Below are 20,489 nucleotides of genomic sequence, written 5' to 3' on the forward strand. Positions count from 1 at the left end.
AAAACATTGATAAAATTTTCTATAGAAATAAAATTTTGATAAAACCTTCTATAGAAATAAAATTTTGAGAAAATTAAATAAAATTTTGAAAAAATTTCAATAAAACTTTGACAAAATTCTATAGAAATAAAATTTTGACAAAATTTTCTATAGAAATAAAATTTGGACAAAATTTTCTATAGAAATAAAATTTTTACAAAATTTTCTATAGAAATAAAATGTTAACAAAATTTTCTATAGAAATAAAATGTTGACAACATTTTCTATGGAAGTAAAATTATGCAAAAATTTTGTATAAAATAAAATTGGGTCAAAATTTTCTATAGAAATAAAATTTTGAAAAATTTTCTATAGAAATAAAATTTTGAAAAAAATTGCCTATAGAAATTAAATTTTGACTAAATTTTCTATAGTAATGAAAATATTGACAAATTTTTCTATAGAAATAAAATTTTAAGAAAATTAAATTAAATTTTGAAAAAATTGCCAATAGAAATAAAAATTTGACAAAAAATATTTATGATCGTACGTTTCCATTTTATTCTTTAGAAATAAAATTTTGACAAAATTTTTATCGTAATAAAATTTTGAGAAAATTTTCTATAGAAATTTTTGACCAAACTTCCATAGTAATAAAATAGAAAACAAATTCCATTGAAATAAACCTTTGACCAAATTTTCTATAAAAACAATATCTTGATAACATTTTCTATAGTAAATGGAACAAAATTGTCCATAGAAATAAAATAGACAAAAAAATGCCATTGAAATTAAAATTTTCAATATAGAAATTTTTTATAGAAATAAAATTTTGATACAATTTTTCAAAGAAAAAAAAATTTACAGAATTTTCTATAGATATAAAATTTTGACAAAAATTTGTTATAGTTGTAAAATTTTAACAAAATTTTCTATAGGAATAAAATTATGATACATTTTTTTACAGAAATAATATTAAAAAAAAAAAATAATTTTATAGAAATAAAATTTTGACAAAATTTTTGACACAATTTTCTGTAGAAATAAAATTTTTCCAAAATTTTCTATAGAAATAAAGTTTTCAGAAATTTTTCTATAGAAATAAAATGTTCAGAAAATTTTCTGTAGAAATAATTAATAATTTTTTAAAAATTTTCTATAGAAATAAAATTTTGACAACATTTTGTATAGAAATAAAATTCTGACAAAATCTTCTATAGTAATAAAATTTTGACAAAATTGTCTATAGAAATAAAATTTTGAAAAAATTTTTTATAGAAATAAAATTTTGACAAAATTTTCCATAGAAATAAAATTTTGATAAATTCCATAGATTTAAAATTTTGATAATTTTGATAGAATTTTCTATAGAACTAAAATTTTGACAAAATTTTCCATAGAAATAAAGTTTTGAAAAAAAATCTATAGAAATAAAATTTTGACAAAATTTTCTATAAAAATAAAATTATGACAAAATTTTCTAAAGAAATAAAATAGAAAACAAATTTCATAGAAATAAAACTGACCAAATTTTCTATAAAAATAAAATTTTGATAAAATTTTCCATACTATTAAAATGGAATAAAATTTTCCATAGAAATAAAATAGGAAAAAAAAATTCCAAAGAAATAAAATTTTTGTAAAAATTTTCATAAAAAAAAATTGACAGAATTTTCTATAGAAATAAAATTTTGACAAAATTTTCTATAGTTGTAAAATTTTCACAAAATTCTCTATAGGAACAAAATTTTGATACATTTTTTTAAAGAAATAATATTTTTAAAAAAATTTTCTATAGAAATAAAAATTTGACAACATTTTTTTTAGAAATAAAATTCTGACAAAATCTTCTATAGAAATAAAATTTTGACAAAATTTTTTATAGAAATAAAATTTTGAAAAAAATTTTCTACATAAATAAAATTTTGAAAATTTGTTTAAAGAAATGATATTTTTAACAAAATCTTCTATAGAGATAAATTGTTGACAAATTTTCTATAGAAATAAAATTTTGACAAAATTTTCTTTAGAAATAATACAATTTTGACAAATTTTGCTATAAAAATAAAATTTTTCCAAAATGTGCTATAAAAATAAAATTTTGACAAACTTTTCTATAGAAATACAATTTTGGCAACATTTTCTATAGAAATAAAATTTTGGCAAAATTTTTTATAGCAATAAAATTTTGACAAAATTTTTAAAGAAATAAAATTTTGACTAAATTTTCTTTAGAAATAATACAATTTTGAAAAATTTTGCTATAAAAATAAAATTTTTACAAAATGTGCTATAAAATAAAATTTTGACAAACTTTTCTATAGAAGTAAAATTTTGGCAAAATTTTCTATAGAAATAAAATTTTGGCAAAATTTTCTATAGAAATAAAATTTTGGCCAAATTTTTTATAGAAATAAAATTTTGACATAGTATCACTTTATATAATTTCCTTATGCAGCCATAAACTATTAACATTGTTTTTTTCTACCAAAGACCACCATCGCCAAGCAAATTGGCATATGGGGATTTCCACCAGTTGGCCGTCTGTCTGTATGTCTGCCTTTTGCTGTATACCTACAGCAAACATTTGCAGTGCGTTAGGAGCGCGAATTTGTTGCTCTTATTAATCTAAAAATAATGTTTTTCGATTGTCGGTGTTTGGTGTAACCATCCATCCGTTCGTGTAGATGTCAACGTACAAATACAACTGTCTAATTAAAGGCGATTTTTCTATTTTCTGACAATTGCACAGCAAAGGATTTTGTTGCAATTTTGCAAATTCTAAGAACATTTTCATGGGGCTATGCAAAGATTTGATTTCTTTGGATTTGTGTTTTGATTTAATTTTTTTGTGAAACAAAAAAAAAATATGATAGAATGTAAAATAAAAAGAAAAAAAAACGAATATTTGAAATAAAACAAAAAATGAATTTTGATTTTTTTGGTTTTCGTAGATGATTTTGTTGCTGTCATTGTTGTGGCGTTGACTGACGTTATGCCCTAGCGTTTATAGATCTCGAGGAGAGTCCTCTCTTGGGGACTGCATCAAAAACTCAACGGACCCAACTATGATAATACCGAGATGATGACGATGATGCAGGCATGCACGCATGCATGCATTCATCATCTAATCGATGAAGATAAGGAGACGTGATGCTGCCGTTGCTATTGCTGCTGCTGCTGCTTCGGCTCCTGATGATGCTAAGGTTACAATGTTATCATCATCATCCCAATAGCATTGCATTTCAAATCTGTTCTGTATTTCACATTCGTATGGTGGGCAGTTTTTTTTTGTTTCACATTTTTTTGTTAGTTTGAACTGTCACTCGGATTGATAAGAAGATTTATATATGTGGGACTTGGACATAAGGGACTGCGATCTAATGGTGGGGGAAATAGGTTCGAAGAGTCAGATCAATAGAAATGGGAATCATCTTTGGAGCAATGACACAGCAACAAGATTTGGTTTTTGAACTACACAGATTTAGTTGTAGGGGTTTGTGGCATTATGAAAAAATACCCATATTTTGATACCCTCCACTTTGAAATGGGTGATAGACTATTTTGTCATTCTGTTTGTGACTAAACGAAATTTCTATGTCCGTCTGTCTGTTGAAATCACAGTCGCAGCTTTTTCGCTGATCTTCAAACTGTCAATTATTTAACTTTTGCCATATTATCCTCCGTGGCAGTATCACCGTTGCAATATTTTAGGGTGGTATGAAAATGAGCCCCCAGAATAATGAGCCCCAAAATCCAAATGAAACAGGGCCACACAATGAATATGAGGCCCAACAAAATGTAACAGAAGCATACAAATGGACTCCAAACTAAAATTAGGGCTCACTTTCTCTTTTTGATTTAAAAGACCGTGTGAAAATTAATCCTAAATGATGGAAAAAAACGCTCATCTCTTAAAAACGCTCGTTAGACCCCTTTTGGACACTGTCCATCTAGAAAAATTTTTTTGAGTTGAATGACAATGAAATTGACAAACTTTTTGCTTTGCTTTTCCCTTGAAGTACTTACCCAATGCATCACAGGGCGCTCTTCGGTACAGACGCCCATGTGCGTCTTTTGGGATATCACGAGGTTCGGTTCCAACGATGCTTATTTGGCAGTGCGGCGGCAGGATGTTGTCTTGTATAATGTTGACTGTGATGGTAACGACGACGAATCGAAGCGATAGCGACGCCGACAATGACGACAAATTGTACAATAAATCCAAGTTATTTTCTTTTTTAACGCTTGATTTTTTTGTTTTTGTAGGCACACAGAAATTTGTTTTTCACTTGGGTAATCACTTGATTTTTTTTGTTTAAAATTTATATCTGCAAATAAAAAAAAAAATAAATAAAATTCTTTATTAGTATAAATTGTGAGATTCAATTTATAAATAAATTAAATACAAATAAAGTTTGTTTTTTCATATGAATTCAAATGGAGAAATTTAAAAACCCCAAAAAAAAATTAATTCATTTTACATATATTTTTTCGTAAATGTTCTTTTATTAGAAGTTAATTTGCTTTCCATTAAATTTTTACAATTTAAAAACTTCGCTTCGGCTTTGAGTTGATCCTGTGAATTTAATAAAGGTAAGTCAAGTCAACAATTTTCGCCACTATACTTCACTAGAGTTAATAGGAGTAAAACTTGGGCCTTTGTGATCATATGAGTGTAAATGTGGCGAATGATATATACGGGAGCTATATCAAAAACTCAATCGATTTCAACAAAATTTGCCACACTTTACGATACTATCAATTGGACTTCTTGTGCACAATTTTGTCAAAATTTTATTTCTATAGAAAATTTTGTCATTATTTTATTTCTATAGAAAATTTTGTCAAAATTTTATTTCTATAGAAGATTTTTCCAAAATAATATTTCTACGGGAAATTTGGTCAAAATTTTATTTCTATACAAAATTTTGTCAAATTTTTATTTCTGCAGGAAATTTGGTCAACATTTTATTCCTATAGAAGATTTTGTCGAAATTTTATTCCTATAGAAAATTTGGTCAAAATTTTATTTCTTAAGATAATTTTTTCAATTTTTTTTACAGGAAATTTTGTCAAAATTTTACTTATATAGGACTTTTTTAAATATTTCATTTTTATTGAAAATTTTGTCAACATTTTATTTTTTTTTTTGGGACATTTTATTTATATACACACAAAGAAAATTTGATTAAAATTCATCCAACGAAAAATTTTCAATGATATAACGAAATATTTTCATTAATAAAATGAAGATATTCGTTAATAGTACGAAACATTACGTTGATTGGCAGAAAATTCGTTATAATAACGAAAAATTTCGTTGTATTAACGAATTTTTTTCATTGGCTGACTTTTAACGACTCATTTCGCTAATATAACGAAACTTTTTCTACTAGTGTAGAATATATTGTCTACATTACATTTCTATAGAAAATTTGGACATAATTTTATGTCTATAGGAAATTTGTTCACAATTTCATTTCTATAGAAAATTTTTTTAAAATTTCATTTCTATAGGAAATTTTGTCAACTGTTTTTTTCCATAGAAAAATTTGTCAAAATTTTATTTCTACAGAAAATTTTGTAAAAACTTTATATTTATAGAAAATTTGGTCACAATATTATATCTATAGCTAATTTTGTGAAAATTTTTTTTCTATAGAAAATTTAATCTAAGTTATATTTCATTCGTTTTGTTTGTTATTGTTGGCTTCTCTTCAATCGTTATTGTTGTTTTTTTGTTTTTTGATCTCAGCTTAAAGCCATGCATTGACTAAACTACAAGTGTAGCTTAACCAACAGATTCTATGGAAAATTTTGTCAAAATTTTATTTCTCAAGATAATTTTGTCAAAAAGTTTATTTCTAAAGAAAATTTTGTCAAAATTTTATTTCATTGTTGTTGTTTTTTTTTTGATTTCAGCTTAACAACAGAGGAAAATAATGTTTGTCAAATTTATTTGGGCAAAGCCCTATAGACTGCAAGATGGTTGGATGGACGCACGTTTCGGAATTACCACATTCCTCATCAGCCTCTGCAGGAAAACTATCAACCAATTATCAGAATAAATTCAGGCAGTTCACTAAACCCAAAAGTAAACCAGACTTGAAAAAGCAACAACAATCATTAAAGAAAAAACCAACAATAACAAAACAAAACGAAGGAAAATTTTATTTCTGTGGAAAATTTTGTCAACATTTTATTTCTGTAGAAAATTTTGTCAAAATTATATTTCTGTAGAAAAAACGTTTGTCAAAATTTCATTTCTATAAGAAATTTAAATTTAATTTCTATAGAAAAGGTTATCAAAATTTTATTTATATAGAAAATTTGTTAAAATTTTATTTATATAGAAAATTTTGTCAAATTTTTTTCCATAGAAAATTTTTCAAAATTGTATTTCTATAGAAAATTGTGTCCAAATTTTATTTCTATAGAAAAAGTTGTCAAAATTTTATTTATAAAGAAAATTTTGTGAAAATTTTATATAAAAAAATTTGTAAAAATTTTATTTCTATAGAAAATTTTATCAAACTTCTTTTTCTATAGAAAATTTTGCCAAAATTTTATTTATATAGAAAAATTTGTTAAAATTTCTTTCCGAAAGAGTCAAATTTTTTCCGTAGAAAAGACGTTTGTCAAAATTTCATTTCTAAAAGATTTTTTTTTAATTTAATTTCTTAATAATTAAAAGGTTGTCAAAATTTTATTTATATAGAAAATTAGTTTAAAGTTTAATTTATATAGAATATTTTGTCAACATTTTATTTCTGTAAAAAACTTGCCAAATTTTTTTCTATAGAAAAATTTTCAAAATTGTGTTTCTATAGAAAATGTTGTCAAAATTTTATTTCTATAGAAAAAGTTGTCAAAATTTTATTTATAAAGAAAATTTTGTCAAAATTTTATTTCTATAGAAAATTTTAACAAACTTTTATTTCTATCAAAATTTTTTTCAAACTTTTATTTCTATAGAAAATTTTGCCAAAATTTTATTTATATAGACAAATTTGTCAAAATTTCTCTCCGAAAGAGTCAAAATATTATTTCTGTAGAAAATGTTGTCGAAATTTTATTTTTATAGAAAATTTTGTAAAAGTTTTCTTTATATATAAATTTTTTTTCTATAGAAAATTTTGTCAACCTTTTGTTTCTATAAAAAGTGTTGTCAAAATGTTGTTTATATAGAAAAGTTTGTCAAAACTTTATTTTTATGGAAAATTTTGTCAAAACTTTATTTATATAGAGAAAATTTTGTCAAAATTTTATTTCTATAGAAAATTTTTACAAACATTTATTTCTATAGAAAATTTTGCCAACATTTTATTTCTATACAAAATTTTGCAAAAATTTTATTTATATAGAAAAATTTGTCAAAATTTGTTTCCAAAAGAGTCAAAATTTTATTTCTGTAGAAAATGTTGTCGAAATTTTATTTTTATAGAAAATTTTGTAAAAGTTTTCTTTATATATAATATTTTTTTCTATAGAAAATTTTGTTAACCGTTCGTCCCTATGAAAATGTTGTCAAAATTTTGTTTATATAGAAAGTTTTGTCAAAACTTTATTTTTATGGAAAATTTTGTGAAAACTTTATTTGTATAGAAAATTTTATAAAAATTTTATTTCTATAGAAAATTTTATCAAACTTTTATTTCTATAGAGAATTTTGTCAAAATTTTATTTATATAGAAAATTTTGTCAAAACTTTATTTTTGTGGAAAAATTTGTCAAAATTTTATTTCTATAGAAAAAATCTGCAAAATTTCTTTCCGAAAGTGTCAAAATTTTATTTTTGTAGCAAATGTTGTCAAAAAAATTTTTTTATAGAAAATTTTGTAAACATTTTGGTTATATAAATATTTTATTTCTGTAGAAAATTGTATTTCTATAGAAAATTTTGTCAACCTTTTATTCCATAGAAAATGTTGTCAAAATTTTGTTTATGTAAAATTTTTTGTCAAAATTTTATTTCTAAGAAAATTTTATCAAAATTTTATTCCTTAAAAAAATTTGTCAAAATTTTATATATATATAAAAAATTTTGTCAACATTTTATTTCTATAATCAATTTTTTCAAAATTTTATTTTTATAGGAATTTTGTCAAAAATTTTATTTTGATAGAAAATGTTGACAAAATTTTCTTAATATAGAAAATTTTGTCAAAAATTTATTTCTATAGCTTATTTTGTCAACATTTTATTTCTACAGAAAATTTTGTCAACATTTTTTTTCTAAAGATAATTTTGTCAAAATTTTATTTATATAGAACGTTTTGTCAAAATTTTATTTCTATATTTCCGAAAGTGTCAAAATTTTATTTTTGTAGCAAATGTTGTCAAAAAAAAATTTATAGAAAATTTTGTAAACATTTTGTTTATATAAATATTTTATTTCTATAGAAAATTTTATTTCTATAGAAAATTTTGTCAGCCTTTTATTCTGTAGAAAATATTGTCAAAATTTTGTTTATGTAAAATTTTTTGTCAAAATTTTATTTCTAAGAAAATTTTATCAAAAGTTTATCCCTTAAAAAAATTTGTCAAAATTTTATATATATAAAAAATTTTGTCAACATTTTATTTCTATAACCAATTTTGTCAAAATTTAATTTTTATAGGAAATTTTGTCAAAAATTTTATTTTGATAGAAAATTTTGACAAAATTTTCTTAATATACAAAATTTTGTCAAAATTTTATTTCTATAGATTATTTTGTCAATATTTTATTTCTACAGAAAATTTTGTCAACATTTTTTTCTAAAGATAATTTTGTCAAATATTTTATTTCTATAGATAATATTGTCAAAATTTTATTTCTATAGGAAATTTTGTCAAAATTTTATTTCTATACCAAAATTTGTCAAAATTTTATTTTATAGACAATTTTTTGAAAATTTTATTTCTGTAAGTGTTTGCTGGAGAAATTTGTGTCAACATTTTATTTCAATAGAAAATTTAAGTACTTCTTAGTTGGAGAGCAATATTTTGCAAAATCTACCAAAACTGGATTCTTCATGTTTTGGTAGATTTTGCAAAATATTTTACCAACTGTGCTTGTCTGGGCTTGTCCCTTGGCATTACTGGAATTCGGTAACTGACAACTTTCATGCAAGCGATGCTTGCTTCTCTACCTTTTTATAGCTTTTGTACTTTTTGGTATTGCAATGGATTGAGTCCAAGCCAATTTTTCAATATGTATTTTTTCTGGTGTTATTATCGTTTTTTTGCGCAATTTTTGGAGCGCTGCTTCTATCACGGTAACGAGTAATGGTACGTGAAACAAAGGATTTGTTCACATTTAAATGCTGAAGGGCTCTAACAACAGCCTGTTACGATTTTCCAACCAAAAAAATGAGGCAATCACACTTGAATTCCATCACGAAAAATTTTGTGTCTGAATGAAATAGATCAAAATGCTTTTGTAAGGTTGTAGACTATAAATTGAAATGAGCGGCTTGGAAATAATAGCAACCAGAAGTGAGACAAAAGATATGTCCTTGAAATAAATCTCGAGTGGTTTATAAGTTGGTTGCAATACTTGAAGTTGGTTGCAATACATACCAGCGACCCTTTAGACCAGTGATATGAAATATTTGGCTGAGATTTAAATCTTTAATCAAATCATGAGACAACACCCCGAGAAATATCTCTGTTGCTGTTTATCACAGACTCATTTGGGCCTATTTTTGATTTTCTCTTTGCGGGTCTTATTTCATTGGGGAGTTATTGCCTACACCCAGAGAAGGAATATGATCACCTCAAACATGTTTTAAGAGCAAAATGTTATTTTTGGGTGGTGACCATGTAACATGGTTTTCGCAACCATGTTATTTTCTCGGAAATCATGTATCTGATTTCGGCAAGCAGGTTTTATTTGACGAGAAAATAATATTTTAGTGACAAACATGTTACAGGGTCACCATACAAAAATAACATTTTGCTCTTGAAACATGTTTGAGGTGATCATATTCCTTCTCTGCGTGTACAGCCTACCAAATATACTGGTCCTATTTTTAAGATTTTGCCATTAGTTAACAAAATGTCTTACAACTTAATAACTTTGGCAAATCCAAGTTTGAATCCAATTTATTTTCTTGTGAACTTATTGCCTTAGTTCTCTCATCCCACCTATCAGAATATAAAATAGACCGGAAGCGATAATAATTCTGGCAAATATTCACCTACAACCAAAACAACCCAATTTCCTAAAAGCCTTTGGATAAAATACTCTCTTGGTTATCCCACACACATTGACTTTCAATTTCTGGACAGCGCCACCAGGTATTCCATAAATTCACACAATCCCTAAATTTTTTTTTTGTATGCCATAAACGGCCACCGTAATCGTTGACGACCTTCTCAAATCGAAGAACAAAAAAAAAAAAAACGAAATATTTTGATCATAAAATATTCTCCACAATCAGGCGATCTTTTCTAATGGCTAAACGAACTATAAGAGGCGCAAATGGGTTTAGCCTTAAAACTGGTGGTGGTGGCGTTGTCGACGACCGGTGGTTTGGTTTTGGGTTTTGGTGTTTCTTTCTTCCCAAAGAGATCATACAAACTGATGATGATCTTTGCTAGTGACTTTTTTGAAGGAGTGCTGTGGTGGCTTACCTTTCAGCAGGGTCTGGTGTTGCTGTGTGTGTTTTTGGTTGGGCTAATGTAGTTGTTGGTCGGTGGACATGTAAAGTGTCCAAAATGTTGACAATTTTTAACTTAATTTATGACATTCATTTAAAGACCTTCTTCAGTGTTCTCACACAAGAAGAAGCGATTTCAGTTTTCACTTCCAGAAATACCCCCAACAAAAAAACGAACCACAGAATTTTTTTAAGAAGCAAATTCTTAAGTTGTCCCATCTACCCAGCCAGCCCGACTGCTGGCCATCAGCAACATGTGGAAGTTAGTGTTGCCGAATGAATGCTGCTTGTATTTTGTGTGACCCCTTAATTCCAGAACATGCAATAAAAAGATGCAAGACCCAGATAAGGGGAATCTTTGTAAACTTAGAAGAAGAGACAAATAAAGCAGGCAGACACTTTCTAAGGCTGCTTTAATATCGGCGATCCTATTTTGTAAAGAGATAAAGAGAGAGATAGAGAGAGAGAGGAAAACAATGTGTCTGTCCATACATAAATATAAAACGGGGTTTTAAATTCTCTCTATCTTGCCCTCTTGTGGAGAGGGTCTCTTTAGCCTCTAAGTATATGTAAGCCTTAATAGAGAAAGAGAGTTTGATAAGTTTGTTGTAAATGCTTGTAGATAATCTACTCAATGACATTTTTCTAATAGAGTTGTTCTTATTATAACTGTTTCTGTTTCTCTTTTTGTATTTGTTGTAATGTGAGCCTTGACCTTTTATGTCTTTGAGTTATTTATTGCCATTTAAGTGGTATGTCATTGACACCCGGTGTAAGAGGCCATCAAACATACTTCATAGAGAGCTATCTCTGAAATATCTCATTTTAGATAATGATATGGGGTATGAGCCATTTTCCTTTCTTTTTTTTGTGGAATATCGAATAGGAATTTTGGGATTTCTAGTTTCATTTATTATAACAGGGAAATTTTGTGTAAAACAAGAACCTTTTAACACATTTAAAGCAGACATAAATAATGATAGAAAATTATTAAGCTGGAGAAAAGCAGCCAAAGTTTATATCATGTAGCCAGTGAAGAGAAAAAAATCACTTTGAGATCATAAAATGATTACAGGGAGTTGTATACTAAAAATAAAAATTAAAACTATATGACACTAAAGCCAATTTAATTCTCTTTTAGTTCATGGAATTACAGGGGGAAGCAAAACCGAGTGCATACTTTCACCTTTTTTTAAATTGTAAAAATGCATTTTAAAAAAGTAAGCAAAACAAAAAATTAAAAGCAAAAAAGTAGTCTCATGCATAGATAACCTAATTAATAGATGGCGCGTCGCTCTCCGACCAAAAAAATGTTGAAGAAGCCCAAATGAATTTTCTGATATTTCGTTTTGTGTTTTTCGTAAAGAGAAAATTTGCTCAAAATTAAATTTTATATTTTCGCGGTTTTTAGTCGCAATTTTTTGTTCAAATATGACCTTTGGAATATTTACTTTGATTAGTGTATCAAAAATGTTCAAATTATGGATAAAATAGGAAAATTGTAAAAACGAATCTAAGAGAGAATTTGTAATTCCCCCTATTTTCTTCCATTATTCCTCATTTTGGGAACTGTCAGACTGCTTTTGACACCGATGGGTCATACATTACTTAGTTATCTATGGTCTCATGCACTCAGTGAGTTATTCTCAATAAGACGTTCCCAGTCACATGAGAAATGTTTTCAAAGAATTTACCGTATACCGTTATGTTGAGTGATTTGGGTTGTTTTCATGCTTAATAAGCATACCGTTTTCATGCACGATTGATACTTGTTGCCGAATGTTCGAGAAATAAGGTGGACATTGAATCAAACTGCGGTTCTTTTGAAATCATGAAGAAAATTTCAGATGCTAATGATGTCGTAAGAATGACTAAAGAAGGATTTTCATAACGAAATACAGCACAGAAATTTAATATTAGCCAGCAAACCATCATTGCCGTTCAAAAACGTCGTAACAGTGCTCCTGCGCCTAACCTGGGAGGACGGCCAAGGTAAGATGGACATTGAATTAAACTGCGGTTGTTTTAAATCATGAGGTAAATTTCAGATGCTATTGAAAATGATGTCGTAAGAATGACTAAAGAAGGATTTCCATCACGAAATATAGCACAGAAATTAAATATTAGCCAGCGAACCATCATTGCCGTCCAAAAACGTCGTAACATTGTTCCTGCGCCTAACCTGGGAGGACGCCCAAGGTTACTAAAAAAGGTCTCATGCTCGTCTTATGGTAAGAGAACTAAAAAGCAAAGACTCTAGAACACCAAAACAAGCCGCTGCAGCTATAAATAAAACAGTTAGTGCTTGGACATCTCGGAGAGCTTTGCAGAGAATTTGGTTAGTGGCAGCAGTTAAAAATAAGAAAACGGGGTTGTCTGACAAAAATATCAAGGAACGGTTGGCATTTTGCCAAGGCCCACAAAGACTGGACCGTTGATGACTGGAAACGTGTTATATGGTCTGATGAAACAAAAATAAACTGTTTTCAATCCGATGGAAAAGCATATTATTGGAAAGACCTCATGAAAGTCTTCATAAATACCACGTCAAGGAGACTATTAAACATGGAGGGGAAGCTTCATTGTATGTTTTAAGTGGTGGCAAACTTGGCCGCTGGTCAAAATTGTAGAAATCATGAAAAAGGAAGCCTACCTTGATGTCTTGCAATCAAATTTGCCCAAATTTGTGGAGGTTTGAGCTTACCCTGAGGGGAGCCACCGTGGTGCAATGGTTAGCATGACCGCCTTACATACACAAGGTCGTGGGTTCGATTCCTGCTTCGACCGAACACCAAAAAGTTTTTCAGCGGTGGATTATCACACCTCAGTAATGCTGGTGACATTTCTGTGGGTTTCAAGGTTCCTCTAAGTCGTTTAACTGCAATGTGGAACGCCGTTCGGACTCGGCCATAAAAAGGAGGTCCCTTGTCATTGAGCTTAACATGGAATCGGGCAGCACTCAATGATAAGAGAGAACTTCACCAATGTGTTATCACAATGGACTGAATAGTCTAACGGGTTGGCTGATAAGTCCCCGGTCTGACACATAGATGTCGTCGTCGTTAGTATTAAATACATATTATTTTTTATATAGTACCAACCTTTTGTGAAGCAACTTTTGTTATTGTGAATAAAATGGAAAAAAGGAATTTCGTGTTTTGATAAAATACTATTTTCTGAAGGGAAAAATACGGTGGAAGTAAAAACTTGGCTTGATAATGAGTTTCCGGACTCTGCCCCAGGGAAATCAACAATAATTGATTGGTATGCAAAATTCAAGCGTGGTGAAATGAGCACGGAGGACTTTGAACGCAGTGGACGCCCGAAAGAGGTGGTTACCGACGAAAACATCAAAAAAATCCACAAAATGATTTTGAATGAAGTTGATCGAGATAGCAGAGGCCTTAAAATACTATTTTCTGAAGGGAAAAATTACGGTGGAAGCAAAAACTTGGCTTGATAATGAGTTTCCGGACTCTGCCCCAGGGAAACAATAATTGATTGGTATGCAAAATTCAAGCGTGGTGAAATGAGCACGGAGGACTTTGAACGCAGTGGACGCCCGAAAGAGGTGGTTACCGACGAAAACATCCACAAAAAATCCACAAAATGATTTTGAATGACCGTAAAATGAAGTTGATCGACATAGCAGAGGCCTTAAAGATATCAAAGGATCGTGTTGGTCATATCATTCATCCATATTTGGATATGCGGAAGCTCTGTGCAAAATGGATGACGCGCGAGCTCACATTTGACCAAAAACAACAACGTGCTGAAGATTCTGAGCGGTGTTTGCATCTGTTAACTCGTAATATACCCGAGTTTTTCCGTCGATATGTGACAATGGATGAAACATGGCTCCCTCACTACACTCCTGAGTCCAATCGACAGTCGGCTGAGTGGACAGCGACCGGTGAACCGTCTCCGAAGCGTGGAAAGACTCAAAAGTCCGCTGGCAAAGTAATGGTCTCTGTTTTTTGGGATGCGCATGGAATAATTTTTATCGATTAGCTTGATAAGGGAAAACCATCAACAGTGACTATTATATGGCGTATATTGGAGCGTTTGGAGGTCGAAATCGCGGCACAACGGCCCCATATGAAGAAAAAAAAAAGTGTTGTTCCACCAAGACAACGCACCGTGACACAAGTCATTGAGAACGGTGGCAAAAATTCATGAATTGGGCTTCGAATTGCTTCCCCACCCACCGTATTCTCCAGATCTGGCCCCCAGCGACTTTTTCTTGTTCTCAGACCTCAAAAGGATGCTCGCAGGGAAAAAATGTGGCTGCAATGAAGAGGTGATCGCAGAAACTGAGGCCTATTTTGAGGCAAAACCGAAGGAGTACTACCAAAATGGTATCAAAAAATTGGAAGGTCGTTATAATCATTGTAGCGCTCTTGAAGGGAACTATGTTGAATAATAAAAACGAATTTTGACAAAAAAATGTGTTTTTCTTTCCTGACTCCAATCGACAGGCGGCTGAGTGGACAGCGACCGGTGAACCGTCTCCGAAGCGTGGAAAGACTCAAAAGTCCGCTGGCAAAGTAATGGTCTCTGTTTTTTGGGATGCGCATGGAATAATTTTTATCGATTAGCTTGATAAGGGAAAAACCATCAACAGTGACTATTATATGGCGTATATTGGAGCGTTTGGAGGTCGGAATCGCGGCACAACGGCCCCATATGAAGAAAAAAAAAGTGTTGTTCCACCAAGACAACGCACCGTGACACAAGTCATTGAGAACGGTGGCAAAAATTCATGAATTGGGCTTCGAATTGCTTCCCCACCCACCGTATTCTCCAGATCTGGCCCCCAGCGACTTTTTCTTGTTTTCAGACCTCAAAAGGATGCTCGCAGGGAAAAAATTTTGCTGCAATGAAAAGGTGATCGCCGAAACTGAGGCCTATTTTGAGGCAAAACAGAAGGAGTACTACCAAAATGGTATCAAACAATTGGAAGGTCGTTATAATCGTTGTATCGCTGTTGAAGGAAGCTATGTTGAATAATAAAAACGAATTTTGACAAAAAAATGTGTTTTTCTTTGTTAGACCGGGGACTTATCAGCCAACCTGTTAAAATTAGGATACAGATCTTATTTATCCAATTTTCATTCTATTTTTCCGGTATATTACTAAAGCTATTCACGTACAAACAAATGTCAGTTTGAAAACTCCAAATTGTGACGGATACTTCGAAGTAAAAAAATGTTTTCTTAATTCCAAAAAAAAAACTTTAAACCAAAGATGCTAAATCCTCAAAATAAGTCTTAGCCTATATTTGAAACCTTTTTATCTTAAATCTAAAGATTCAATATTTCAGCTAATTTAAGGACGATTTCTTTAAATCAAAAATAAGTTTCTTTAATTTAAGGAAAAAATTTGACTAATTTTAAAGACATGAAACTTTAACGAAGGGACGCAAATTTTCAAAATGTGTGTCCTAACTTTAATGAGCAATTTTTTTAAAGCAAAGATTATAAAATTTCTTTTAATTAAAATTTCATTGTTTTAAAGAAATTTGTCCTTAATAGTGTGTAGATTGCGCATCCTATAATTGAGGCTGCGTAATCTTTAGGTTAGGTTAGATTAGGTGGCAGCCCGATATTTCAGGCTCACTTAGACTATTCAGTCCATTGTGATACCACATTGGTGAACTTCTCTCTTATCACTGAGTGCTGCCCGATTCCATGTTAAGCTCAATGACAAGGGACCTCCTTTTTATAGCCGAGTCCGAACGGCGTTCCACATTGCAGTGAAACCACTTAGAGAAGCTTTGAAACCCTCAGAAATGTCACCAGCATTAGTGAGGTGGGATAATCCACCGCTGAAACACTTTTTGGTGTTCGGTCGAAGCAGGAATCGAACCCACGACCTTGTGTATGCAAGGCGGGCATAGGTTAGGTATAGTGGCAGCCCGATGTAACAGGCTCACTTAGACTATTCAGTCCATTGTGGTACCACATTGGTGAACTTCTCTCTTATCACTGAGTGCTGCCCGATTCCATGTCAAGCTCAATGACAAGGGACCTCCTTTTTATAGCCGAGTCCGAACGGCGTTCCACATTGCAGTGAAACCACTTAGAGAAGCTTTGAAACCCTCAGAAATGTCACCAGCATTACTGAGGTGGGATAATCCACCACTGAAACACTTTTAGGTGTTCGGTCGAAGCAGGAATCGAACCCACGGCCTTGTGTATGCAAGGTGGGCATGCTAACCATTGCACCACGGTGGCTCCCAAGGCGGGCATGCTAACCATGGCACCACGGTGGCTCCCATGCACCATGGTGGCTCCCATGCGTAATCTTTATTATCACGTAAACAGTTTTTTCCAGTGTAAATTTCAAATTAAGCGGTTTATGAACAAACAAAATGATCGGGTTTATTTGCCAAAGATCTAAAAATTTACACCTACGATTGGCCAACAGAGCTCAAATCGATGGCAATGGAATGGGCCGCCGTAGCGACCGAGATTCATCGACGTGGGGTCAAAATTAATGCCAAATATTATTAAGAAAATGCCCTAAACACAGTATTGAAGACCTCGGCAGACAAACCTTTCGGCCACAGACAATGGAATTCCAACAGGACCGCCGTAGCGACCGATATTCTCCCCTACTCGTATTCATCGACCGTGTGGTCAAAATGAATGCCAAATATTATTAGGAAAATGCCCTAAACACAGTATTGAAGACCTCGGCAGACAAACATTTCGGCCGCAGACAATGGAATTCCAACAGGATTATCGCCCTCAGCATGTGTCATCAAAGTATGTTCCTCGCTTCATTTCTACCGCATAATGGTAATCAAAATCGTAAGATCTCAATCCTTATGTGCCTGAGGCATTTTGGAGAGGAAGGCTGGAACTAAACAATATCAAAGTGTCGATCATATCAATCATTCCCGCTTCACCGGGAAAGGGCCAAAATTCGCAAAACTGAAACATTTTTGGCTCGTCGCACCTTGTCGGACTGCAATGTAAGCAAGTAACAAGTAACAAAATTGACGCTGGTGTTAGGATATCATTTAGTACTCCACCGTGGTGCAATGGTTAGCATGCCCGCCTTGCATACACAAGGTCGTGGGTTCGATTCCTGCTACGACCGAACACCAAAAAGTTTTTCAGCGATGGATTCTCCCACCTCAGTAATGCTGGTGAAATTTCTGAGGGTTTCAAAGCTTCTCTAAGTGGTTTCACTGGAATGTGGAACGCCGTTCGGACTCGGCTATAAAAAGGAGGTCCCTTGTCATTGAGCTGAACATGGAATCGGGCAGCACTCAGTGATAAGAGAGAAGTTCACCACTGTGGTATCACAATGGACTGAATAGTCTAAGTGAGCCTGATACATCGGGCTGCCACATAACCTAACCTAACCTTTCTAACGCATAATGGTAATCAAAATCGTAGGATCTCAATCATTTCGTGCCTGAGGCATTTTGGAGAGGAAGGCTGGAACTAAACAATATCAAAGTGTCGATCATATCAATCATTCCCGCTTCACCGGGAATGGGCCAAAATTCGCAAAACTGAAACATTTTTTCTTCGTAAAGCACCTTGTCGGACTGCAATTTAAGCAAGTAGCAAGTAGTAAAATTGACGCTGATGTTAGGATATCATCAAGATTTATTTGCTCTCCATCTTCATTATGTTAGGATTTGTTGCGGTTTATGGTACGGTGGAGTTATTGGATCTTACTTTTCCGAAAATTAGATTGGATCTATGAATTTAAGGTGAATGGATTGCTGTAGCGCGATATGAAAAATGAATGTGAAGAGGTGATTACAATTAGCCAACAAAATCTTTTGATTTTATATCCTCAAGCCGACGGTATGGAAGTATCTCGGAGAGCTGACGGATCTTAACATGGTTTTTATAGTAAAAAAATATTTTGACGACGCGAAAATAATTTCTATAGTATTTTATTTTCTATTCAGTAGCATTTTTTTTGTAATATTTTGTAATACTTAATAAAAAAAAAAAAAAAAAAAAAAACAATAAGAAAAACTATCGCTTTTTAAACTTTGGAGAGTGTAAAAAACGACACAGTCTTAGAGTGTCCATGTTATCCAACGAATATGGTCCAGGAGTTGTATACTAGGTTGTCCGTTCATATCCAACTAAACTTTCATGTAATTTTTTATATTTGGGAATTTTTTGTTTACGATCTAAATATAAATCGTTCACGGCCTTATCTTCTGGGGCATATTTTTTTTTATTTTTGTATGTAACGAAATATTACCATGCCACTTTTCATGAATATTAGGAAAGGTGTCTTAAAAAAAAATATTTTTTTTATAATTTTTTTTTATTACATCAAAGCAAGGAAATTTCATCACAAAAATGAAAAATTCCTCTATGTTTTGGACTCAAGTTTAATGCGAACATTTTGTTAATATATATTTTTTTTACGGGTAAGAAATATTATAAAAAAAAGAAAGTTTTCTCATTGTTTAGTTCTTCGCTTTAAACAAATATTAGTAGATATACCTTTAGATTAAAGTAAATCATGTAACGCCAACAAATTATATATCCGTTTTTCGTATTCTTAATCCATATGATGTCAAAACAAAATTAAAAAAAATCTTTTTTTTCCAACACAGCACAAGGATTGTTAAATAATTGCAACACTTGTTTTTATTTATAAAATAATTTTTGTTAATATTTTTTTTCCACAAATCACTTTGATTATTAAATTTGATTTTCACTTTTTTTGTATTGATTTTCAGATTATAGAATTTCTTTTCTTAAGCATAACACCTTTTTGTTTTCTCTTTTTTTTTGCAAAATTTATTTTATTTTTGCTTATTTCTTTCAACCGTTATTTCATTGACGAGTGCATTTGTGCCCGAGACGACGGGATGTTTATATTATTTTTTTTGTTTACTTCCAATACCGAAACGCCGTTGTAATACAGGAAAAAATGTATTCGTTAATTTATAACGTAACGTATACGTAACAGCGATACATACGCCGATTCTTTATAACATAAACTGCCCGCGGTTAAGTCTGTGTGATATCTAATCCGAAATGATGTTTGCGCGAGAAGTGATGATATTTTTCTCAATCAACATGTTTGGTAGCACGGTAGCAGCAGAGGCAGAGCGTCGCCAACATCGTTGATGTGGTGGCTTAGGGATTTGCCAGAGAGAGACTATACGCACTCAGCCACTCAAACACACACACACTTAAGCAAGTAACGCATCAATCATCAGACAAATGACTGGCTGCTGGATATTTGTTTTCTTACTCCCGTTTGAGGTGCAACAAACGATCGAACGGTTCGTTTGTGTCTGAACGACTGTTATGGCGGCGATGATTGAACAAACTGACAAGTCAACTGTCCGGCCAACTAGGTCTGTTTTCAAATCCTTCGGTTATGTGTGTATGCACCCATCAGATGGGTTTGTTGTGTTTACAACACCTTTCAATGATTTTTACTGCACGTGATATAAACAAAAAAAAAACCAGCTTGGCAACTCTACACACACGCACATTAAATGAAAACACATTAGTTTGAGTAACAATGGCATCGGTGCAAAACTAAAGAGAGGAGAAAAACACCAGCAGCAAAATATCAAAAGGGTAGACAAAAATCTTGGCTTCTGAGACATGCGCGCGTAACAAACGGACGAACCGGCGACTCACCTTTAGGCAAGTTTGAAGATGAATGGCAACAAAAAACAATAAGTAAATGCAACACAAACAAAAAACCCTCTATTGCAACCTCAACCATAGAGAGATTTGTTTTCTCTGGGTCGTATGTTGCAAGCGGAAATGTATGAGGTTCGAGAGAAGAAGACAAACAACAAATTGAATTCTTAAACAATTATCCCTTTTCCCCTTACTAAAATTCATCAAA

General features: G+C 31.1%; 1 protein-coding gene across 2 annotated transcripts in view; it reads right to left on the minus strand.

The window, feature by feature from the left end:
• Nucleotides 1–20,265, minus strand: part of ap (apterous) — a 100,415-nt gene extending 80,150 nt beyond the window's left edge. For both annotated transcript variants that reach the window (XM_075311224.1, XM_075311223.1), the window contains exons 1-2: nucleotides 19,118–20,265; nucleotides 4,009–4,310 (exon numbers count right to left, since the gene is read on the minus strand). In XM_075311224.1, coding sequence (XP_075167339.1) covers nucleotides 4,009–4,047 — 39 coding nt within the window. In that variant the 5' untranslated portion in view covers nucleotides 4,048–4,310; nucleotides 19,118–20,265. The remainder of the gene's footprint in view (nucleotides 1–4,008; nucleotides 4,311–19,117) is intronic.
• Between the last annotated feature and the right edge of the window lie 224 nt (nucleotides 20,266–20,489).

The sequence above is a fragment of the Haematobia irritans genome, chromosome 5 (assembly GCF_050003625.1).
Source record: "Haematobia irritans isolate KBUSLIRL chromosome 5, ASM5000362v1, whole genome shotgun sequence".
NCBI classification, from domain to species: Eukaryota; Metazoa; Arthropoda; class Insecta; order Diptera; family Muscidae; genus Haematobia; species Haematobia irritans.